This window comes from Saccopteryx bilineata, chromosome 5 (assembly GCF_036850765.1).
Source record: "Saccopteryx bilineata isolate mSacBil1 chromosome 5, mSacBil1_pri_phased_curated, whole genome shotgun sequence".
Lineage (NCBI taxonomy): Eukaryota > Metazoa > Chordata > Mammalia > Chiroptera > Emballonuridae > Saccopteryx > Saccopteryx bilineata.
The window spans coordinates 13399865-13425257 of NC_089494.1; the positions used below are offsets into that span (position 1 = coordinate 13399865).

The 25393-nt window shown below is 47.8% G+C and overlaps 1 protein-coding gene across 2 annotated transcripts in view; it reads left to right on the top strand.

Annotated features, from left to right (window-relative positions):
- WDFY1 (WD repeat and FYVE domain containing 1) overlaps nucleotides 1-25393 on the top strand; it is a 45052-nt gene that overhangs the window by 12320 nt on the left and 7339 nt on the right. The window contains exons 2-10 of one of the 2 annotated variants that reach the window (XM_066279011.1): nucleotides 2643-2710; nucleotides 5372-5464; nucleotides 10233-10306; nucleotides 12571-12625; nucleotides 14796-14946; nucleotides 16690-16802; nucleotides 18484-18610; nucleotides 19704-19809; nucleotides 25256-25357. In XM_066279011.1, coding sequence (XP_066135108.1) covers nucleotides 10247-10306; nucleotides 12571-12625; nucleotides 14796-14946; nucleotides 16690-16802; nucleotides 18484-18610; nucleotides 19704-19809; nucleotides 25256-25357 — 714 coding nt within the window. In that variant the 5' untranslated portion in view covers nucleotides 2643-2710; nucleotides 5372-5464; nucleotides 10233-10246. The remainder of the gene's footprint in view (nucleotides 1-2642; nucleotides 2711-5371; nucleotides 5465-10232; nucleotides 10307-12570; nucleotides 12626-14795; nucleotides 14947-16689; nucleotides 16803-18483; nucleotides 18611-19703; nucleotides 19810-25255; nucleotides 25358-25393) is intronic. The other variant, XM_066279010.1, reaches the window with a different exon arrangement.

Sequence of the window (25393 nt, forward strand, 5' to 3'; positions counted from 1 at the left end):
TTTTCAATTGTTTCATGATTATATATGTGCATTTAACAGTTTGAATCAGAATCCAAATAAGTCAATGCACTGTGATAGACCTCTTAAACCTTTTTAATCACAGCTGGTCCTCCATCGCTCTTTCCTACCTTGCAAATGATTTGCAAACATCTGGGCTGTTTGTCTTCAGACTTTCCTGTAACCTCGATGTTTGCCAAATGCACCCCTGTGGTACTGTTGATTATGTTTCTCTGTATTTCCTATGAATTTGTAGTTGGGTCTAGAGGTTTGCTCAGATTGCATTTTGAAATAAAGTTGGTATCATACTGCATTTATCAGCTTTGTTTAGGACTTTTTCTTATCATATCGTGAATATTTCCCCATGCCATTAAGTATTTTCTATAACTTGATTTAAATGATTCCAAACTAGAAAGAGGCAGACCATGAAAAAGTCAGCCTCTGAGGTCTGTGAAGGAAGAAAGCCCAGTAATCATGAACGGTCACCAAGAACCCACAAATAACAGCAGAGCAGTTTAAACGTTACCTCAGAGACTGTTAAGTTTTGAATTAAGATGTTGAATTACAAACTGTAAAATTCGTAGATTCGTTCGTACATGCTTTAGTCTGAGCTCCCTCTCTCTGTCTTTTCATTTTGGATGTGAGCTTGGATTTCCTAGAACTTGGTATCACAATATAGGTACCTCAATAAGGAAGCCTGTCTGGTTATCTGACCTCGTTACACAGTATTGGAATAAAGAGACTGTGTTTGGGATTTCTCTTGGTGTCTCATGCAGACATATGTAGTATGTTAGTACCCGCTTACTGCAAACAGCAGAGGTAGCTTGGACTGGCTTAGCCCCTGAGGGTGTTTATGGGAAGGCTGCTGGGGCGTCTGCCTCACAGAACCCAAGGCTGTGGCTTGGGCTGAGGTCCGAGGACATAAGGACGTAGCTCAGCCTCCAGAGCAGCCGGCGTGACGAATTTTCCACCTCGACTCTCTTCAGCTCACTTCTGCTTCTCTCCACAGGCCAGCTTCTCTCTTACCCTTTTTTTTATGTACAGCATCCTCCAATCCCAATGACAAAACATAGGGCCAGAAACAGCCATGTTAACTTCTGGAGACATGCTGATCTATATATTTTTCTTTCTCCCGGTTTCCGATTTCCCGGGAAAGGGAGCGATTCATGCACCCAGGATCCGACGCCCGTTTCTGGTCTAGCCTGTTGTGTGTGAGCAGGAGTGGGTTGTAAAGCAGCATTCTGAGTGATTCACTCGGCTAGGGTTCCCCTGTGGCCAGCCCGCGGCGGCCGGAAGAGAGGGCGTGGGCGCACAAGTGCCTGCCCCGACAGGAAGGCCGTATGTAGTTCTCGCACAAAATGGCTTCGTGCCCACTTGCTGCCGTGTGATCTGATTTATCTGGATGAATGGAGGTCAGCACCAATCATTGTTTTCTTTTATTACCGTCTACTCTTATACAGTAATCTGCACAGATCTCCAGTACGGTCGGACAAGTCCTGGCAGACGCATACGCCCGTGTGCTCCACTCCCCTGAGCCTCTCCACTCACTGTCCTAGAAAGCTGCCCCGTGCTCCTCTGCACGCCAGCCTCCCTCAGAAGCAAGCTTTTTATCCTCCTGGACCCGTCTTCCTTGTCTTGAACTTCAATCAGAGTGGACACGTCCAGTGTCAACATTCAGTCTGAATGTGTTTTAGTTCGAGGTTGTAAACATCAGCCCTGCGCTGGCCCTGTGCCAGAATCTGGGCCGCTGCCGGAAGCACAGAAGCGGTGGTGACGGAGCCGACACGAAGGGACACGAGATGAGAGTCCTCGGGGTGGGTTCAGAAGAGGGAGAGGCCCGGGGCCTGGAGGAGTTCCTGCACGTAGACCGGCAGGGATCACAGCATTCCCCGTTGTTCCTTTGAGGTGGTAAACCGAAATATTAAACTTTGGCTGTTTTGGCGATTTGTCATTTTCCTGCCAGGGCACCGGATTTCCTCATCCCCTGTGTGTTTGCTGATGAAAGCAGAGGCCCAGAGGCCTGGTGTGGAACGGCCGCCTCCCCCACGGTGCGGGACTGGGAGTTCTGCGTGACGGAGCCGTGGCGTGGGCTCCCGGTGTGCACACACCTGTCCGGTCCCTTCCACGTGTCCGCCTCTCTCCACGCTGGGCTCAGATGCCAGGCGGCCAATTTACCAAGAAAAGCAGTTAATAATTCTCAATTTTCTTTTTATGGAGATGATTATATAATGAGCATTTCCCGTATTGTAAAAGTTATGTGAAATCCTGACTCCCAGCTACTGCCTAACTTACCATAGATGGCCATACTCTATGTAACTATACATAACGTGTGCGTATACACGCAGTGTATGTGCAGTCTATAAATACACCATGTACTGATGAATGTGTATGTGTACGGGCTGGGCAGACGGGGTTCGCCGCTGTTCACATGGGGAAGACACACGGGTTCTGAGTGTTGCCACCGCTTGGCCAGCTCCGCTCTGCGCACTGGGAACTGGGAGCCTCCGTCTGCCTGCCCCTGTGACACGTGCTTGTCCAGTTGATTAATTTTATAAGGTCGGTTGGGCCATAGTATCAAAAATAAGTAAGTTTTACCGGCATATTAAAAAAAGATAAAATGACTGTTTTTTTTCTTTGCTCCACAGAACCATCCGCGTGTGGCTGAAAAGAGACAGCGGCCAGTACTGGCCCAGCATTTACCACACGATGGCCGGTAAGCAGCGCAGCGCTTCTGTTCCGTATGAAAAAGATGTCTCTGATGTCTGGTGATTTGAATGTCAAAATGTCTGGTTAGAAAGTGCTGCTAGAGGTCAGAACGAGCTTCTTCATTGCCCCATACCTCCGGCAGGCTGGCCTGATTTCAGGACAACATGTCTTTTGCAGAGGAAGTTGGGTCTACTGGTTTAACTGAAGCCAACGTGAGCCAACCTGGAAAACCAAACAAAGAAGAGGAGAAGGGCGTGCCCCGGGTTTTGTTAATTCTGCTAACGTATACTCGTAGTGACTTTGCCCTTGGTAATGGCTGACACGCTGACACAGGGCTCTGGCCATGCCCCTGCCCTCAGAACCAGCTGTGTGCCCAACCTTTCCAGTCTCTTCTACTGAGGGATTTCATCCCAGGAGCATCACATTCTAAAGAGAGAATCTCAGTAGCTCAGTGTGTTCTAAAAATAAGTCCAGAAGCTCAGTCGTCGCACTGAGGTTTCCAAGAAGGCCCTGAGCTGCAGTGTCAGGATTGCATTTACATCCTAGCCCTTCCTGCAGCTCTGGGCTGCATGCCGACCCCTCCCCCAGGGCCTCGTCCTTTCTGCAGAGGACAGCCCTGCGGGGGACGGCTGGGGCCCAGATGGCCACATAGAGGGCGCCCAGAACTGCTCGTTTCCTTGTGGTTTGGGTCCTTAATGTGGGATCTTCCTCGGTTAAAGGTTCCAGTATTTAGAGGACCTGCTAGGGAAAGAGAAAGGACCCTGGGGCATACTTAAAGGTTTAACTTTTCTTTTTCTTTTTTCTTTTTTTTTTTTTTTTTTTGAGAGAGAGAGAGAAAGAAAGGTAGGAAGAGAGGGAGAAAGAGAAAAAGGGAAGCATCAACTCATTGTTCCACCTCATTGTGCATCCCACTGGTTGCCTCTCATACTTTGCTTGACTGGGGTCAACCTGGAGACTTTGGGATGGAGCCGGCGACCTTGCGCTCAAGCCAGAGATTCTGGGATCAAGCTGGTGAATCCAGGCTCAAGCTGGCGACCCTGGGGTCGAGCTGGCAACCTCAGGTTTCGAACATGAAACTTCAGTGCTCCAGGCTGACGCTCACCTACTGTGCCACCACTGGTTAGGTTGAATGGTTTTACTTCTGAAGACCATTATAGAATTCTCCAAAGAGGACCCCTTGTGTCCCAGACACTGGTGACAACTTTCTTAAGAATTGTTTGAGAGTCCTGGCCGGGTAGCTCCATTGGGTAGAGTAGGGATCCCCAAACTACGGCCCGTGGGCCACATGCAGCCCCCTGAGGCCATTTATCTGCCCCGACCGCACTTCCTGAAGGGGCACCTCTTTCATTGGTGGTCAGTGAGAGGAGCATAGTTCCCATTGAAATACTGGTCAGTTTGTTGATTTAAATTTACTTGTTCTTTATTTTAAATATTGTATTAGTTCCTGTTTTGTTTTTTTACTTTAAAATATGTGCAGTATGCATAGGGATTTATTCATAGATTTTTTTATAGTCTGGCCCTCCAACCGTCTGAGGGACAGTGAACTGGCCCCCTGTGTAAAAAGTTTGGGGACCCCTGGGTTAGAGTGTTGTCCCGAAGCCCAGAGGCTGCCGGTTCAATTCTTGGTCAGGGCACATACAGGAACAGATCAGTGTTCTGCCTCTCTCTCTCTCTCTCTCTCTCTCCCCTTTTCTCTCTGCTAAAATCAGTAAATGAAAAATTAAAAAGGAATTGTTCCAGAGGCAGTGGAGTCTGTTACGGGCTCAGGGCTGCCTGCACTCAGCAGGTCCCCTAGGATCCTCCTTCCCGGGCCAGGCTGTCTCCTTTGCACACATGCCCCCGTGTACGCGCACTCCTCAGACCCGTGACCAGTTCCGCACAACACGAGTCGTGTGTCAGGATGCTCGTGTGCTCTGTCTCCCACCTGCAGCGTGGGCAGGCTCCTCAGCTTCTGTCTTGATAATCATTCACTGAAAATGAAGCAGACGTTTTAGACTCCCAGTATGAAGATAACGATTACAAGAGGCCTTGAACTTCAGAATGAGGAGCACGTTAGAGGAAGACCGCACTGTCATTTAGTGTGCCCAGCAGCAGTAGCTCCGGTTCCCTGCACTAACCTGGGCCGCTCCTCTGAAGTACAGGCTGGCCGATGTGTTAATAAAGGTGCTCATGGAGCCCGTTTGATCAGTTTACTTTGGGATTCTTTTTGGAGTGCAGGGGGACAAAGGTGGGTGGGACATCTTGGGCTTCTGAGCTCACCCTTCACCCAACCGAAAAGGGCTTCTTTTAGACTGATAACTCCTTCCAGCGGCCCAGAGATAGATCCAGACCCGGAGGAGCCCGTGCCCGGGCGGGAGAGCCCTGTCCTGTTTGTGGACAGTGTTGTTGAAGCTGCTGCCATCATTCTCCCATCTTTCCTCGCCCCCCACCCCCTTATTTCATGTTTTGGCTGTAGGTTAATCTCCTTGAGTCCTCAGCCTTGGAGTTCATGCTCATTAAAATAGAGAGAGAGAGAGAGAGACCGAGATGGATTTTGTTCTACATTTAGTTCAGCCCCCTCTTTGACTTGAGTTTTCCCCGAGTGTTTACTACACAGTGTGGTAATTCACCTCTCTCCCAGGAAACCAAAACCTGGCAGGAGACATGGTTACTCTTCTCTGGCTTTTAGGTCTTGGGCGCCTGGCTTTGGCCATCCCTTGCTAACGTGGCTCAGTGGTGCCCTCTGGAAGTAGCTCCCAGAACGCTGGGGCTGGAAAGACCAGTGAGTAACAACGGGAAAGGTTGGGCCCAGCGTTTCTGCTGTTGGTGGCTGACACCCACATGTTTGTACCTACACATATTTGGCTGGTGGTGTCTAGAAGCTTCTTTGTTGCCTTGATCTGGAGATATATATCTGCCGATGAAACTGCAGGAACATTGCAAGAACATAGAATGAATGAGTGATGAGATAAATTGCTTTGTCTGTTTTAGGATGACCTTTATTTAAAAAAATAAATTCAAAATATGAGAAGGAAAGGCCCACGTTGGCTCTAAAAACTGTCTGTACATTACGGAGTTTTAGTGGTCACCCACCAATTTAGACCTTCTCCTATGACCTGGCAACGATCAGTGGGCCACACCTTAGCATATTGCTATACGTGGTCCGATTATGTCTTAGAACGTTACCTCCCGTAACAGAAATAACTTTCAGAATCTGCTTTAGCTGAAGAAAACTGGTAACTCCTAGTTTCTGTATCTCCTGTGTGCCTATGCCTTTACAAAATAATAATACCACTTTATGAAATCATCACAACTAGAGAAGGTAGACGATGTTTTCTGTTAGTGAGTGAGGAAATGGGGGCCAGAGGGGTTTAGTGGATTGCTGGAGTTGGGCTGCCAGTCCCCACCTGTCTGCCTCCAGAGCTGTGCTCCCCACCCTTTTTCTGAAAGGGCCAGACAGTAAATATTTAGACTCCGTGGGCCGAACAATCTCATCTCTGTGGCAACTGTTCAACTTTCTGCCCTTGTAGCGTGAAAGCAGTCATAAACAATACTAAAAGGGGGCGGAGCCAGGATGTGTTGCAGAAAAACAATAAAAAAGTTTATTTACAAAACCGAGTTGAAAATATATGAGTCGGGGCAGCAGTGATGACTTTTTAAAGGCAGCAGATTTGTATTTTGTCTGCTTATAAAACTATGTCAATCCCCAAACTTTTAAAATAATTATGTTTCTAATCTCACTAGAAGCTAATTATGTTTCTAATCTCGCTTTTTTTCCTCTAGGAAAAAAGATGCCAGCACATCTTTATATACAAAATAAATAAACTAGGGAAGTGTTTTTGTTTAAACTGTAAGAATTCTACAGCCTCATAAAATAACTCAGCACATGGCTATTAACTTTTACACAGAAGAGGGATCTTCCATATTTATGTACCATTTGTTAGAGGGTTGGGCATAAAAAGAATTGAAAAGACGTTTAAAACATTAAGATTTAGAACCAACTGAAAAGTAAGAAAAATGATGACAGTGAGTCTTTGACATCGTCAAAGCATGGTTTGATTTGTCGGTGATAATTTTATGCAATGATAATTTTATGCATGATTATTAACTAAACATGATTGTTTGTTGCAGTTTTTTCTCCTCCTCCTCCTCCTCTCTCCTTCTCCTTCTCCTTCTTCTTTCCAAGTGAGAGGAGGGAGATAAAGACTCCCACATGTGTCCTGACCAGGATCCACCCTGTGACCCCCATCTGGGGCTGATGCTCTGCCCATTTGGGGTCATGCTCACAACCAAGCTATTTTTAGCACCTGAGGTGGAGGCTCCATGGAGCCATCTTCAGTGTCTATGGCTGATGTGCTTGAACCAGTCAAGCCATGGTTATGGGAGGGAGAGGCAGAGGGGGATGGGGGGGGTGGAGAAGCAGATGGTTGCTTCTCCTGTGTGCCCTGACCAGGAATTGAACTTGCAACATCCACATGACGGGCTGACGCTCTACCACTGAGTCCACTGGCCAGGGCCTTGTTGCAGTTTCAACAGCAATGTGGTGAATAAGGATGTATAAGGTTCTGGTCACTTCTAATTGTTTTGTGTATGGATAAGTGCAATATCTGCCTTTCAACTAGGTATGTCTTTATAACTCAAACAGTCTCTTACTATATAGTCTGATTATGCAGGAAGCTGTGTTCTTGCCTTTGAGTACAGCCCAGCGTTATACTTCATTTCCTACCTTTGGTGGAGACTATCAGCTCATTGTAGAGAGAGAACTCGACATTAAATGTAATAATTTTCAAATGGTAACTTTGTGTATAGATATTTTTTTCTTGACTTTTTCATAAGAAATTTTATTTCAAAGTAAACTCAAGGTTGGTAGTTGTTATTTTTCCTGGCATGCATTGCCTTGTTGTAGTTCTTTTGTGGTCAGTTAAAATTCTTTAGGCTGAAATGAATGCAAACATTTCTTTTTCCAAATGTTCCATTTTCTGAACCACGTTAGTTCTGTGTGTGGCAGAGGATACGACGCGGAGTTCCTCCTGTCGGACTCGGTCTCTGGTCTGAGCTTGCTGGAAGGGTAGCTAGAACGGGGGGGGGGGTCTGAGCTTGCTGGAAGGGTAGCTAGAACGGGGGGGGGTCTGAGCTTGCTGGAAGGGTAGCTAGAACGGGGGGGGTCTGTCCCTGAGAAGGAACAGGGCTACCCAGTCACGTGCTAATGCCGTGGACAAGGAGAAGTGTCTGCACCTCACAGCTGCCCTTAGTACCAATGGGGGCTGTGTGTCATTGAACAAGGAAACATTTTTTGGCCATTGGGGGGGAAATGTAATTCCAAAGTGGCTCTCCGCTTGCTCACATGTGCCTTGGAATGGGGACTGTGGTGCTGGCACCCCTCTTTCCACAGATCCCAGCCACTGTCAGCTGTGATGGCGAAGAGGGGCGGGGCGGCACGCCCTGCTGAGCTCGGGGCACAGGTCACCCTGGGCAGCACTGGTCGGTCCTCGGGGCACAGGTCACCCTGGGCAGCACTGGTCGGTCCTCGGGGCACAGGTCACCCTGGGCAGCACTGGTCGGTCCTCGGGGCACAGGTCACCCACGGGCAGCACTGGTCGGTCCTCGGGGCACAGGTCACCCACGGGCAGCACTGGTCGGTCCTCGGGGCACAGGTCACCCACGGGCAGCACTGGTCGGTCCTCGGGGCACAGGTCACCCACGGGCAGCACTGATCGGTCCTCGGGGCACAGGTCACCCACGGGCAGCACTGGTCGGTCCTCGGGGCACAGGTCACCCTGGGCAGCACTGGTCGGTCCTCAGGGCACAGGTCACCCACGGGCAGCACTGGTCGGTCCTCGGGGCACAGGTCACCCACGGGCAGCACTGGTCGGTCCTCGGGGCACAAGTCACCCACGGGCAGCACTGGTCGGTCCTCGGGGCACAGGTCACCCACGGGCAGCACTGGTCGGTCCTCGGGGCACAGGTCACCCACGGGCAGCACTGGTCGGTCCTCGGGGCACAGGTCACCCACGGGCAGCACTGGTCGGTCCTCGGGGCACAGGTCACCCACGGGCAGCACTGGTCGGTCCTCGGGGCACAGGTCACCCACCGGCAGCACTGGTCGGTCCTCGGGGCACAGGTCACCCACGGGCAGCACTGGTCGGTCCTCGGGGCACAGGTCACCCACGGGCAGCACTGGTCGGTCCTCGGGGCACAGGTCACCCTGGGCAGCACTGGTCGGTCCTCAGGGCACAGGTCACCCTGGGCAGCACTGGTCGGTCCTCGGGGCACAGGTCACCCACGGGCAGCACTGGTCGGTCCTCGGGGCACAGGTCACCCTGGGCAGCACTGGTCGGTCCTCGGGGCACAGGTCACCCACGGGCAGCACTGGTCGGTCCTCGGGGCACAGGTCACCCACGGGCAGCACTGGTCGGTCCTCGGGGCACAGGTCACCCACGGGCAGCACTGGTCGGTCCTCGGGGCACAAGTCACCCACGGGCAGCACTGGTCGGTCCTCGGGGCGCAGGTCACCCACCGGCAGCACTGGTCGGTCCTCGGGGCACAGGTCACCCCGGGCAGCACTGGTCGGTCCTCGGGGCACAGGTCACCCTGGGCAGCACTGGTCGGTCCTCGGGGCACAGGTCACCCACGGGCAGCACTGGTCGGTCCTCGGGGCACAGGTCACCCACGGGCAGCACTGGTCGGTCCTCGGGGCACAGGTCACCCACGGGCAGCACTGGTCGGTCCTCGGGGCACAGGTCAACCCCGGGCAGCACTGGTCGGTCCTCGGGGCACAGGTCACCCATGGGCAGCACTGGTCGGTCCTCGGGGCACAGGTCAACCACGGGCAGCACTGGTCGGTCCTCGGGGCACAGGTCAACCCCGGGCAGCACTGGTCGGTCCTCGGGGCACAGGTCACCCATGGGCAGCACTGGTCGGTCCTCGGGGCACAGGTCAACCACGGGCAGCACTGGTCGGTCCTCGGGGCACAGGTCAACCCCGGGCAGCACTGGTCGGTCCTCGGGGCACAGGTCACCCACGGGCAGCACTGGTCGGTCCTCGGGGCACAGGTCACCCACGGGCAGCACTGGTCGGTCCTCGGGGCACAGGTCACCCTGGGCAGCACTGGTCGGTCCTCGGGGCACAGGTCACCCTGGGCAGCACTGGTCGGTCCTCGGGGCACAGGTCACCCACAGGCAGCACTGGTCGGTCCTCGGGGCACAGGTCACCCACGGGCAGCACTGGTCGGTCCTCAGGGCACAGGTCACCCATGGGCAGCACTGGTCGGTCCTCAGACCTTTCCAGAAACAGGTGGGAGTGTCCATCAGGTGAAACTTGGTGCTGGATCGCTTCACCCGAAGTGTTAGAGATAATTTTATATGAGAATTTTAAACTAAAACAACAGAAAGAACTTGAATGACATTTTCAGTTTACGTCACTGTATTTTACGGAACCACTTTGCCCTCTTTTTTTTTAAACCTGGGCCGTGTAGCTCTCTTTAGTGATGGATTTTGAACAGGGCACAGTGCTTAGCTTTGCTGGTAATGTGGTCTTTGTCCTTCCGACAGCTCCTTGCTCTGCTATGACTTACCATCACGACAGCAGGCGGATATTTGTGGGCCAGGACAACGGAGCCGTCATGGTAGGTACCTTCCAGAATGTATTCATTATGACAGAAAGTTAACAGTGAAGGCCTGATTAGCATAAACATGTTGACTTCAATATAGGTGTTAGACCTAAAAATGGGTTGATTGTAATGAGTGTTTGACTGTAAACCAGTTCCGTGGGACTGCCACGGTGGGTGGCGGGGTGTACAGGCCAGCCCGCAGAGCACAGTCTCCATGCAGAGAGTAAGAGACCGTGGCACCCACCCCTGAACCACGAAAGAGGCCAGGACACATTGGTGGTAGAGAGCGGGTGTGTTGCATGTGCACACGAATGAACTGAGTTGGGGTCTAGTCATTAAACCAACCACTGGTACAACTCTTTAAGTCAGTGCTTCTCAAGGTATCTTTGGTGAAGGGCCCGATATTGACATTCTCAATTTATTGTACATTGGTATTTTTGTGGGTCAGATTGTGTGTGTATGTGTATATATACCTATATTTTTTTCTTAATTGAGACATAATTCATTTACCATAAAATTCACCATTTTAAATTGTGCAATTCTGTGGTTTTGTGGTATGTCCACAAGATTATGCAACCATTAACACTAATTCCAGAGCCTTTTCATCACACCCCCTCCCCCGAAGACACCCCAGGCTCGTTAGCAGTCAGGCCCCGCCCCTTCCCCACCTCCTGGCAACCACCAGTCTCTCTTACTATGCTTTTCCTGTGCATTTGCCTGATCGCCAACGGTGTGGAGCACCTCTTGTACTTGTCGGTCATTTTCCATGTTCTTCAAATAAATATTCTTCAAGTCCTTTTGCCCACTTTTGATTTTCATTTCATTGTTGAGTAGTAAAAGGCTCGGACTTGCAGCTAGGAAGATGTTACCAGTGAAATAATTTATTGTCCTGGGTTTTTCATTGTGGAAAGTTTTTTGACAACTAAATTTATTTAATCTCTTCCTTGTTATAGAGTTCCTCTTTCTTCAGTTTGTTTGTTGTGTGTGTCTTTCTGGGCCAGGAAGGAAAGAGCCCTCACAAATGCAGGTTCTCGACCCACACAGTCCCTGCAGTAGCGGCAGGTGGCTGGTGGCCAGGGCTCGGGGGCTGCAGGGTTGGGGGTGCTGAGCTCAGTGCCATGAGCTCGGGGCTGCTGTAAATGCATCATGCCGTAGTCAATGCCAACCCTCTCGCTCTTCTTCTGAAGACTGTATGAGAATACCGTGGAGACGTGCATATACAGACGTTACAAGGCCCCACGAACTGCCAGGCTCCCATAGCTTCTCCAGTGGCGATGATGGTTCTGCATCCGGTTTTCTAGGGACCCTTCTAGAGGCTCCGGGTTCAAGGGTGTAAGTTACAGGACAGCCTATAGGAACTCTCACAGCTCCTCACTGGAACAGGGGCAGTGTCAATCCAATTTCTCATTAGTTAGCTATTGATCTATCATTTTCCTACCTAATACCGGTTAGTATCTAAAATGCTAATGCATTTTTGTAGTCTGCAAAAACCGAAGATGAAGAACAAAGGATTAGTTTTCCTTTGTGGGTATTTTTATTTTTCAGTAAGAGAAGTCAACAATTTATAAAGTTCCTGTTACCTAGAGCCTTGAGAACTTATCAATTTAGCATTGGTCAATAGAATTTTTTTATTAGGGTATTTAAGTTTTTAGAGTTGTATCTTTTTTGGTTTTATGTCGAAGCTAATTTTTTCTTTAAGAAGTATATATTTTAAATTTTTTTCCTAGTTAAAACTATTAGTCTACAAAAATTTTGCCAATAGAAGAGTTAAAAAAAAAGAAAATCAGCTACAACCTCTTAATTTCCTTTTTTTGTGTGTTTGTATATCAAATGGGTATTATTTTCCTTCTTCCGTTGCTGAAATACCCTGTTTTATTTTCACTGTAGCTGAGAACTCTGTTAGGAATGGGTCTTCACAATTCTGCTTTGAATATGTATCATCCTGAGGAATTATTGGCGTGGCCGAGAGAGGGAAATGTCCACGGTGCCTCCTTTGCAGTTAGAGGGAGAGGGAATTCAGAGCGCCCGCTCGGGAAGAACCGGCCAGCGTGCTATGCCAGTCAGCCGTACTTTCTTCTTCAGTCTGGTCCCCAAAGGAGAGGGTGGCCTGAGGACAGGTCTGATGAAAGAAGCAGTTCCGTACTATAGTACTGGTACATAGCTCACCTGGAGCCCCAGGACTGGTGATAGCTATTTTTGGATTTCACTTTGTTTGGAAAGTTCAGTTCTGTTGTTTTTAATACCGTGACTGTTTTGTTATTGCATGTGTTTCCTTTTAGGAGTTTCATGTTTCTGAAGATTTTAATAAAATGAACTTTATCAAGACCTACCCAGGTAATTGTAATAACACACACACTTACTTGCATACGTAATACACGTAGGTCTACACACACAAAAACTCGGACATCATCTTTTATGATTAGAATTAGGTTTTCACATGAACACTCAAGTTTTGTTACCCCAATTCTATGAGAGGCTGTTAGCTCTTCGGTGTCATTTACCATTCTTTCCCTGCTCATTAACATTTAAAATTTTGTGTGCTATTCCATTTGGGTGCGTGTATCAGATTTAATTTAACCATTCTTTTATTTTTGAATGTGAGCACTGCTTCCATTTTTTGTTACGATCTACTCACTAACATATATGATAGTGCATCTGTATGTATGTGTGTATATATCTGTGAGTCTGTGTATTTCATATATATGTATATATATGTGTGTGTGTCCTTGATTGTTACTCTGACTCTAATTACTTCTATTTAAGACAACTTCATAAATGTGGAATAACTGGGTCAAACGTTAAAACATTTTTTTTTTAATTTTTTTTTTTCCTTCGCATTTTTCTGAAACTGGAAACGGGGAGAGACAGTCAGACAGACTCCCGCATGCGCCCGACCGGGATCCACCAGGGGGCGACGCTCTGCCCCTCCGGGGCGTCGCCCTGTTGCGACCAGAGCCACTCTAGCGCCTGGGGCAGAGGCCAAGGAGCCATCCCCAGCGCCCGGGCCATCTTTGCTCCAATGGAGCCTCAGCTGCGGGAGGGGAAGAGAGAGATAGAGAGGAAGGAGAATGGGAGGGGTGGAGAAGCAGATGGGTGCTTCTCCTGTGTGCCCTGGCCGGGAATCGAACCCGGGACCTCCGCACGCCAGGCCAACGCTCTACCACTGAGCCAAAAAACATTTTTTAATGCTCTAGATTTATTTTACAAACCTCTTCCCAGCAATTGTGCAAATTTTGCAAACCTGTGAGTGGTGATTGAGAATGCCTGATCTTTAAATCTTTTCAACATTGGTCTTTATAAGTGATTTTTGCCAGTTTGATAGTCAAAATAGTTCTCAAGTTACAAATTATTTAAGCTCTATTTAATGTTAACTCTTTGTCATCTTTTATGAAATATCATGCTCTTGGCCATATTCCCAGGGATTGTGGTGTTTTCTAATTAATTTATAAGAGCTCTTCAGTTCTTCTGCAGGAGCTGGACAGCCGAGCACAAGGTTAGAGGTTTCTCTGTGCAGCCTCTGGCGTCATTCATCAGACTGGTCACTTACTAAACCCTGCTGCTGGTGAGGCGCGTACCAGGCGAAGCGGACTGCTCCCGCAGGGCCACATACTGAGCTCATAGACAGAACATCATCATCCCTCTTAGCTGTTATCTTTCAGTATAGAACTGCACAATACCAGTACTTTGTCTTTATAAATAATAAAAGGTGACACACGACTTTTTAAAAAATAAGTAGTTACACTACTTTTTTTAAAAAATATGTCTTTACTATTAATATACATATAATGTAATGAATCATGGGTAAGGAGTTTACAAAACCTTTAGAGTCATATATATTTAAAATTTTTTTTTAATTTATTAATTTTAGAGAGGGAGGAAGGAGGGGAGAGAGACATCGATTGTTGTTCCACTTACTTATGCATTCATCGGTGGCTCATTGTATTTGCCCTGACTGGGATTAAACCCACAACCTTGGTGTGTCAGGACGACACTCTAACCACCTGAGCCACCCGGCCAGGGCAGTGACACTACTTTTTAATTTTAGAAATTTATAGTTGCTCTTGTTTACAATGCCAGTGTTTTCTAAAAGACCAAAACACTAAAGTTATGGACCATAAGAATAATAATGCTCTTTTAGAAAAAAAATGGTTGCTTTCCATACGGAACTCATTGGTAGTTAAGGTTTTTTAGAGCAAAGTAAAAATCGGTTCTCTAATCTATTACTGGCATCTCTTTGAGCATTGCTTTTTAATGATTTGTAGCTTCTGAGTGTCTGCCCTGGGGGAGACAGAGGGCGGGGCTGGGGAAGCCCGTGAGAGGAAGGGGCAGGGGCGTGGGAAAGGTTTCCTGACACCTGCTCACAGTCAGGTGTCCCCATGATGGGACTGTTCATGCACCCCCAGGCCAGCCACAGAGAGGTCAGCCTCAGTTCTCACCCCAGGAGACTGGAGCCCAAAGGTCACCTTTCTCCCTGAAGGGTCGCTTTCCCTTTCTCTTTCTGCAGCTCATCAGAACCGGGTGTCCGCAATTATCTTCAGCGTGGCCACGGAGTGGGTGGTCAGCACCGGTCACGACAAGTGTGTCAGCTGGACGAGCACCCGGACCGGGGACACGCTCGGGAGACACGTCTTTGCGTCCTGGGCCGCGTGCTTGCAGTATCCTCTGGGGGTTGCGCCTCTGCCCTCGCTGGCCTCCTTGTTCCCACGATTCCTTTTGAATCTGATGATAAATTGCTAATTGACAAAACCCCAAGAGAATAGAATAAAAAGAAATGAAAAAGAAAAAAGACAAAGAAAAATACACAAAAAAAGAAAAGAAAGAAAAGAGCCCAAAAGAAAAAAAAAAAACAAATAAAAAACTAAAAAATTTAAAAGTAATAAAAATGTCAATTCAGTCCAGAGACTGAATGATTCCTGATATATCACATAAAATCTAAGAATTACTGTATCTATCTTTCTTGGTATAAAATTGTTTTATTACAAATCATTATTAAATGACTTGCTGTTCCCTGCTGGGAAGCGCTATATGTTTTTAATACAGAATCTTGGGAGACCTAATCCTTATTTAATGCAAACTCCTCCTCTCGTTCTTTTACATTTCAATCCAAAAGAAAAGACATTTTATATAAAGAAAGGGGGGAAAAAAGGAATTGCTCTTCTAATAATTGGTTATTTGCAGACCCTGCAATCGAATGTAAATATAAGGCTTGTGACCCTGGAATTCATCAACAGGCTACAAGTTTCATAGGTTTTTGTATGTGTGGAGAGGGTTCATAATTCTTGTGATACTCTCAGAGGTGCCTCAGCATCGCCCACGTGTTAAGAAATTGCTTTCACATTTTTCTACCACTAAACGAACGGAACCTTTGTAGAGTGCGCCCTGGCTTAAGGCTGACTGTGGCAGCCGCGCGTCTCAGGGACGCCAAGGTCGAGGTGTCCGCAGCTCTTTCGGAGTTGGACATCTGACATAGGAAAATGCTTTTTTTCACTGAAAGCCTTCATAAAAAGCCTTCTGCTATAAATGAATGTACAGCGTGAGATATTTAAAATAAACATTTAAAATAGTACCATTACACTTTGAATCAAACAAGGAAAAATACTCAGATATGTTATGGACTCGATTAGTTTTTCTGTCCTGGGTGAGGCTGTGCGTATGCATTGGCAGAAAGTGGCCCGGAACCACAGCCGTGGCCCGGCACAGAACCACAGCCCGGCATGGAACCACGGCCCACGTGCTCCTTCTGACCTTGAGATAGTCGTTACCCTAGTGTGTGTCAGCTACGATTTGCCACAAATTTCTATGGCCGTAACGTCACTGAGAAAGTGAGGAGTTAATATAGTTTTTAAATTTAAATTTACTATTGCCCCAGTGAACTGCCTTTTGGCCGACTGAACTGTCCACAGGGATTTTCAGTCAGCCACGCTCTGCACTTCAGGCTACGTTAATCCCGGCCGAGAGGAAGACGGCCTCATGTCTGTGTGGGCCGTCGGTTTTTACATCATTTCCAGAGGTACTTGCTTCATAATCACCCTTTTCCTCCAGTTCCTTCTTGCTTTTTTTCATTACTGCGTATGTTAATTTTCTGCATTTTATTATAATTTGATTATAATATTTATTTTCATGTCTGTCTTCTCTGTCAGTTCTTATCTTTTTTGATTGCATTGCCAGGTTAGAGTAGTAACAGATAATGAATTCTTGTTGAGTGACGGAATATTAATTTTTCCCATGATTCCAGCTTAAAACTGTTTTTCTTCCCTATTTATATATTGCACGACTTTCAGTTGGGTATTTCCTTTCTCTTAGTTTTTGGTTCGCTTTTAGTTTTTTGTAAAGCGCTTATTTCTGCTCTATCACTTTGCGGTGGATTGTGTTTGAGAGCCTTGACCGCTTCCCCACAGATACGACTTTGATACACAGTATGCTTTTGTTGGCGATTATTCTGGGCAGATCACCCTGCTGAAGCTCGAGCAGAACACCTGCTCCGTCATCACCACCCTCAAAGGACACGAAGGTGGGCTGCGGCGTCACCCCCAGGTCTCCGCCCCGTGTGGGTGCCCGGTTTAGCTCTCAGCTCCTCATGGTCCGTCACAGTTCAGCGTCACCGGCCAAGCAGGGGATTTAGGTCTCACAGAGTGAACACTAAGTGAAGGCAGAGGTATTGGGTTGGGTTTGGTATTGTCAAAACCCCGCGAGGTTGCTTGGGTAGATAATACTTCCTACTTTGTTCACCTTTTTTCCATTAAATTATTTTCAGAAGACTTTTTAAAAAATTTTTTTAAATTTTAAATGGTAAAACATTTGTAAGGATGTTGTTATTATTTTTTAATTGTCAGTTTCTAGGACACTGAACAAGAGCTACCTGGGTCAGTGCAGTCAGAAGAAGCGTGTGGGCTGACTCGGTCTCTACTTGGGAAACCCCCCGGGTAGGGACTAAGGGAAAATAGTGACCAGGTGGAATTCCGTTATTTCTACAGGGCCATGAGTTGGCAAGGCCCCAGGAAAGGGTCTTAAAACTCAGTTGTCCATATTGGTTAACAAATTAGAAGCTTTGAGGCTGTCTGCTTTAGATCCAGGAATTGAGGATTTGTTGAAAAGAATGATGGATTTTTATGAAAATGGTATCTTAAGTATAACAAGTTTAGTGTTCTCCACGCTATCCAACTCATCTATTTGGGTGAAATTAAGTCTGGCAGACGGGGACCTTGTAGCAGAGAAGGAGGAGAAGGGCAGTTAGTCAGAATAGATGTGGGCAGGAAAGCACAGCCCCTGGAGACACCGCTTTCTCTTCATGACTCAGTGGCTCCTGACTCCAGGCCGGGCTGCTAGGACAGAGCGCATCCGGGAGCTGCTGTAGTTGTGTTCTTATAGAAAGGTCATGCGGAGCTGCTATTAGGCCTCCAGCTGAATGGGGCGGGGCATGTGCTTAAACAAGGTCAGGATTTATACAAATGTATCCCTGAAGCCAGTTTTGCACAATACTCTTCTTTTTCCCACATTTGTTAAGTTTCTGTGAGAAACCAGTTCTGTTGTTGGCTTTTGAATATGGCTTCTTTTGTTTTCTATGTACTCACCAAAAATATTATTAGCTTGCATGACTGGTTCTGTTTGATTAGGTTTATTAATCGTTTTCTTCTAGGCAACCTGCAGTCAATGGAATAATGATAAGATCTGTGGAGAGAGAAATCTGTAGAAAGGTTTTCCCAAGGGTATATAATATAGGTTTAGCCAATATAGAGTGTGAAATGTAAGGTTGGGCTTGGGGTAGAACCACCTGCAAGGTCCCAGAGACCGGCAATAATCTAGATTTTTATCTCATTTAGGATGACTACAGTAAACATAGCTGCCTTTTCTCATTAAAGATTAACAGCTATTTTTTTTCCAAAAGCTTTTTCTGAACTAACCCTTCGTATACAGCTGTTTTGTAATTTTGTGGTACAGGACAAAGACAAATGTATCTGCACATCTTTGCACTTAGAGTACTGTGATGTACAACTGAAGATTAGAATCTTATAACTCGGGAGAACAGATGTGCAGGGTCCTCTCCGTGACTCGTGATTGAGTGTTGAATGTTCCCTTGTACAGCGAAGACACACTGTTACTGAAAGACTCAGCTGTCAAAGTGTGTGTGTCCGACCACAGAGTTACATTAACCAGGCCTCTCTCTCCCCACCCCCTCCCTTCCTTGCCCGCAGGGAGCATCGCCTGCCTCTGGTGGGACCCTATTCAACGGCTGCTCTTCTCAGGAGCCTCTGACAACAGCATCATCATGTGGGACATCGGAGGAAGGAAAGGCCGCACGCTCTTGCTCCAGGGCCATCAGTGCGTGACCGTTCTTGGGGGTGGGGGGTCTGAGTTTGGGGAAGGCGGCGGGAATATTAGTATTTTGAATGTGGCCATTTGATAGGGCCCTCCAAGTCCACTTAACGACTTTTCTGTTTGTCCTGAGCGTCTGTAGCAAAAAAAGGGGGGAGAAAAGAGCACAGGGTTTTCTTCCTTCTTAGTCCAAGGAGCACTTTCCACGTCTCTCTCCCAGTGAGTCACCTAGTTGAAAGGTCCACTTCGGGCTAGGGACCTCAGATGAGGACTTTGACCAGGAACATTGTGTGTAATCTGAAACTCAGCCATGCTCCAAGTGGACGCCTAACTCGTTTTCCTAAATTCTGAAAGGTACTTCTTTCAGAAGGAATGTGTGGCTTGACGCAATTGTAGTTCCTGAGCTGTGACACTGTGACACTCGGGCTCCTGCGGGCTGGTCTCAAAAGGAAACAGAGCCCTTTCCTCCCTGTTGGTTAGGCTGTCGCTGGTTAGCAGAACCAGGATCAAGCCGAAAAGTAGCCAGGGAAGGCTTCTCCATACAAGGCCACGGGCCAGCAGATTGTTTCCCAGCGCATCCAGAGTGTCTGCACATGTGTGTCTGCGTGTGTTCGTGAGTATTCATGTGTGCATGTGTGAGTGGCGTGTACATGTGAGCATTGCATGTGTGCATACATGAGTGTGCATGTCTGTGTGTATGCACATGCGAGCACATGTGTACCAGCAATCCCTGTGTGTGTGATCGCTTGTTCTTACGGTTGTGTCGAGTAAGGCAGTTACACCCCCGTTGTTCTTTGTTCTGAACGACTAGGTCAGTCTTGTGCACCTGCCAAGGAAATCATGGTGATTGGTCCAGAAAACCACAGTCGTCATCTCATCTCGGGCCTGCAGTTGTTAACGATTGACCTGAGAGTAGCGCTTGTTGTTTTGTGCACTGAAGTTGTAGGCTTCCAGATGGTTGACACTAGAGTCCATATTCCCATGCCCAGTGGTCAGTGATGAAAGGCCAATGGCTGACCCTACCCCGGGGAGCGGGGGGAGCCCACGTGAGGACAGCTGTTTCCCACGTTGAGACAAGCGCCGTGTGTGTTGTCCGCAGTGACCGGGTGCAGGCGCTGTGCTACCTACAGCTCACGCGGCAGCTCGTCTCCTGTTCCTCGGACGGTGGGATCGCCGTGTGGAACATGGACGTGAGCCGAGAGGAGGTAAGGGGGAGCGGGCCAGGCGGACGGGGAGGTGCCCCCGAGCCCCGGGCGTCCCCGTTTCCCACCCTGCCCAGGTGCAGGCAGGGCTGCGTGCCCCTGGGCACTGCGTCCTCTGCTCGGGTGAGTTTCCACGGGGACAAGCAGAGCACACAGACTGAGCATGTGGGCTGATTTTCAGCCTCAGAAGTACACTGAGGGGACCTGGAGACAGCCCCCAGCATGTCCAGGGAACGACCACACTGTGGGGGCCCCGCAGCGTCTCTGTTGCAGAACAGAGTCACTGAAGGGTGACTACACCAGGGACACAGCTGCGTGCCTGACGTTTTTCTCGGAAAATGTATCTCTGTTCTCTGCTTTTATTTTCCACTCAGTTCACGTCAACACAGTGTTCTTTTCTGGAGACCTGAGTTCTGACTTGTTTGGGCCACTAACTAGTTGTGAGGCCTTGTCTATTCTATTTTAAAATTTTTGTTGAGCCCTTGTTTAGATGAGTGCCTTAATTTCCCTGGGTCTCCGTTCTTCCTTCCATCACTTGAAATAGTCAAATGAGATGACTTCCCAAGGCCCTTCGGCTCTTTAGACAGACACTCTAATTGTCTTTCTGACCTTTTTCTCTTATTGTAAACAGTGTTTCTGTAAACATTCTTGACCTTGTCATTGTGTGATCATTCAGTTATTTATTGCAGGCAAATTTCTGAAAACAGGCCTTTTGGGCCAAGGATCTGTGCATCCTTATGGCTTTTTATAGCTGTTGTCAGATGACTTCCAGGAAGCAGCTCCATTCTCTCTGCCATCGTGGGTGCTATCCATCTTTCCCAGATGGCCTCGATGGCCTGTGACACAGGTGGCAAAGGAATAGATTCCAGAGAAGACTTGAGAGCAAGAGGGTGTTAAGGACTTAGCATCTACCTTCAGAAGCGTTTATTGAGCACCCACAGGGTGGCCCCAGAGTCTGGAAACTTAGTGGATATACACCATTAACGGTTTCCTGATACTGCATTGCACTACGTGCTGTGTGACCTGATGTCGCACGATTTGTTTAGGGCGCTGCCCTTAAACAATGTGGGGGTCAGTGTGCTGTGTGTGCATCTTGCGGGGGACACCAGAAGTGGCTGCAGGATTCCCACCATGCCACATGCACGTCTGCATTGTGTCGCCCGTGATCGCTGGTGAGTCTGAGTCTCACTGACCAACCTCGCATCTTCAGCATACCACTGCAGACCTGATCTAGGAGGTACAAGCAACTAAAAATAGTAGTGATGTTCCTCCTTTCCAGACTTTATGGTTATCATGTTCTGTACACAAAGATTCTTACCTACGGGAAGTTTATAAGCTAGTGATAGAAATAGACTACCCTGTAAATAGTACAGCGCACCCCATGATATGGACAAGTACTGGTTGCTAGTTTGTTTGCTTGTTTGTTTTTAGTGATCAGGTAGAAGAAATCTTGATCACATGTCTACTGGTTAATTTTTTGAGTTTTCTAAAAACCTTTTGATAGGGCTTAGAAAAACTTGTTATGCAACATATGTAACGTTGGTTAATACTACAGAATATATTTTACTTTCTGTGCAGAGATATATCAAACTGTGTTTTATATTTATATCAAGAACAGCTAGTGCACTGTCCTGTTTCCTGCTCTCTTGGCCGGTCATCTTGGTCATTATTTCCATCTTATTCTGAGACAGTGGAAAACTCAGAGGCTGTGTTCCCTGGGTCATGAGGGAGGAGACCACTGGGACACAGTGGCTCTTCCAAGGGGTTAACAACTTGGATTTCAACCCACTGTTCTTATCCTTGGTAAGTTCTCTTAGAAAAATTGGTTAGGGAGTATTTGTACATCTAGGGGAAGGAGAGAGAGACAGTCCCATTATTCAAGGTGCTTCCTGTGTGGGCAGCTCTCTTCCTTTTAGTCATTTTATGGGACATTACCCAAAATCACATGCGTCCTGGTTAGTAACACATTTTGTTTTGCAAGCTTATCTGTCTCACTGGTTGGCAGTGTTGGTGGAAAGGCAGTTTGTGCCAAAAAGTTGCATCATTCTAAGTAATGTGTTTTGTTTTGTTTTTATGTCTTTTTTTTTTTTTTGTATTTTTCTGAAGCTGGAAACGGGGAGAGACAGACAGACTCCCGCATGCGCCCGACCAGGATCCACCCGGCACGCCCACCAGGGGCAACCCTCTGCCCACCAGGGGGCGATGCTCTGCCCCTCCAGGGCGTCGCTCTGCTGCGACCAGAGACACTCTAGCGCCTGGGGCAGAGGCCAAGGAGCCATCCCCAGCGCCTGGGCCATCTTTGCTCTAATGGAGCCTTGGCTGCGGGAGGTGAAGAGAGAGACAGAGAGGAAGGAGGGGGGGGGGGGTGGAGAAGCAAATGAGCGCTTCTCCTGTGTGCCCTGGCCGGGAATTGAACCTGGGTCCCCCGCACGCCAGGCTGACGCTCTACCACCGCTGAGCCAACCGGCCAGGGCCTAAGTAATGTGTTTTTACTAGCTGGGAAAATATCAGTTCAGAAGTAAGTAGCCTATGATTCTGACCCTGAGTTAGGGTCTTATACAATTAGGCAGGGACGTAGAGAATTTACCCCCCATTCTCTTGCCTGGAATTTCGGAGTCACCTGGAAATTCGACGGGAGCACGTCTAAGCCATTGTGCCGGCAGCACTACCCGTGCAGGCGGGAAGCAGGCGTACCTCCTGCCGGGTCGGAATTACAGGGGCTCCTTTCTGGAAGCAGGCGTGAAACACAAATGAGCAAGTAACAATAATCAGGATGAATCCTCTTGAAAAGAGAACTTCATTTAAAACTAGTAGGTTGCAGAATGTATAATATTTTATACATTAGTGCAAAATAAATGAGCAAAAGTCCCATGGGATTATTTTCATTACATCATCTTTGTCCAGATTAGGCAGATGGAGTAAGATGTAGAAAAGAAAAGAGAGTGAAATGGTTGGAATACTTGAGGAATGTTCTCTTTTGCTTTTATCAGCACAAAACGAAACTTTTCCTCCTTACAGAATTAGCATATAATAGGATGTTTCATGATAGATTATAGCAGCAATTTCCAATCTTCCTCATCTCGTGGCACACATAATTGCTAAATTACTAAATACTATTGCAAATAACTAATGACTAAAATTTTGGGACATACCAAAAATATTTGTATTTTGCCAATCTGACAAAAAATATAGGTATAATTTTGATTCATTCACACTGGACAGTTATTGTTATGATGGCTGTGGTCATGTTTTTAATTTGACAGTCTAAGGGGAAAGAGGTCAATGCCCCTGACTGAATGGTCAGTATTGCATGTTTTAAAAATTCTTGTAGCACACCGGTTGAAAGTCACAGGTTTACCACATAACACTTACTCCCATTAACACAAAAAAATTATGGGTATTCCTTATATTAAAATGTGTGTCAAAAGCCTGATTATTTCTAATATGGGTTTTTAATTTATCTGAAATTATTTTAGGCATATTTTTATTCTTATGTGCCCTTCTACCTCCCAGCTCCACAAAGTGAAGTTCTTTCCTAAAGCCTCGGAAGTATTGCCGCCTGAGGGCAGGGGCTCGGTTGTGTCGGTTGTGGTGCCCCAGAGCCACGGGTGGAGACCCTCCCCTGTGGAAATGGGGAGACCGCACGGACAGGACGTGTGGAGCGTAGTGGACAGCGTCGGGTCTGCCTGGACCTCCACCTGCTCACTGACTGGACGGTTGCTTCCATCTCTGAGCCACCGTTAGTTTGCCTGTAAAGTGGGGATAATGTTGTTCTGAATCTCTTAGGCTTGTGCTGGAAATTAAGCAAAATAAGGCATAGAAAACATTGGGCACACTGCCTGGCCTCTTATGGCACTCGCTGTATAGCGGGCACTGCGTGAGCACGTCACGAGATTGACCCATTGGCCCCCACAGCCATCTCAGGTGTGTACTCACACTCGAGTAACGGTGCTGTCCAGAACACATCCTACACAGTGTGTTGTTTCACATTCGTGTGGGGCTGCAGGAGTCACACCGGCGTGTTCGAAAACTTAAAGCTGGTTATCGGCGCCCGCCTTCCTTCCTGCAGTCAGATGTCCCCATGCTGTTGGCAGCAGGACCTGCCGTGTCGTCGCTGTCCTTCAGGGACGGCGTTCATAGGCAGTATTCCCACACCGCCCTCCCCTCCCTCTCCCAGTGATCACAATGAGGAGTAACCCTCCATCGGGACAGCAGTCTTTGCCACACAGGCACACACCTCTTTGTCTCCTCTTATGTCCAGCATGGCTCCCGTTATTTAAGAAAACCTGTCTTCCAGCTCAGCCCGCTTCATTCTGTGTGAGTGCCCCTGCCCCCCGAAAGGGTGACCTTTGTGATGGCTGTCCTACGTAGAAGTAGCTCCAGTGACACGTCTGAAATAAGAAGTAGGGAAGCCAGCAGTTGTGGTGCAACAGGAAGCAAAGCAGCAGGGGCGCTCACCCTTTGATGCACTAGCGCCCCCTGTGGGGCTCCTGCAGAGCGCTCCGTGGTCCCTGCGCTCTCTGTGCCTCTGTGTAGGTCACTCGGTGTCTGTGCTTCTCCCGTCACGGCCCCCTCTTACCAGATACATTTTTCTTGAGTCTTAACTTTAAAGTTCAAGGTTGTTTCTTGGTCTGTTTTGTTTAATTTATAGAAATTCATATTTCCTGTTTTTATTTCTTTTATACTGTATAATCGGTCTATAATGATAAGCAACATTAAATAGGCTTTTCAAGAGGGTCATCTTGTTATTGAGGATAATTTGTAATGTTTTGTTTAGAGAAATATTCCCTAAGTTTTCAGGAAAGTCATTTCGAGACTCGAATTGCCCTGTTTCAACAAAAATTCATTGAGAACCTACTCTGACAGGCTGTACGTGTATAAAAATGAGTACGTCCAGTGAGTAACTCGCAGGTCAGTGGGGGGAAAGAAGAGTTCACAGAGAATTCAGCAGCGAGTTCACTGCTGTATGAGGTCTGCGGGCCGGCTGAGTGGGTGCACAGGAGGGCAGAGCCCTGGGAAGGGGGCGGACTCTCTGTGAGACGTGATCTCCACCCACAGGAACTCCCTGTTAGTGACCTGCTGACCCCACAAGCTGCCCCACGTGGCAGCTTCCTGGATTCTGCAAAAACGGGGTTTTGCTCAACTGGTTGAAGACTTCAAATAACTTTAGCATAAAAATGAAATAGACAAAGACAACTCTAAGACTCCACAGTGAAAATGGATGATTTCCTCTTATCTATGAGTTTGAAAATGGAACAATCATGTAAACATTACTGAAATTATAAAGGTTACTCAAAACACAAACATAATATTGAATATGGCAATAGCTACACTATATTGAGGAACTCTTTCTTAACGACCCCGGCGATGTCTAGAGGCGCTGTGCGGGTGTCTGAGACGTCGGTGTGAGGGTCGCCGTGCTCATGATGCTCTGTCTCTCCCTGCCCAGGCTCCTCAGTGGTTAGAGAGTGACTCCTGCCAGAAGTGCGAGCAGCCCTTCTTCTGGAATTTAAAGCAGATGTGGGACACCAAGACCCTGGGGTTGAGACAGGTGCGTGGCCAACACTGAATCACTGCCAGGTTCATC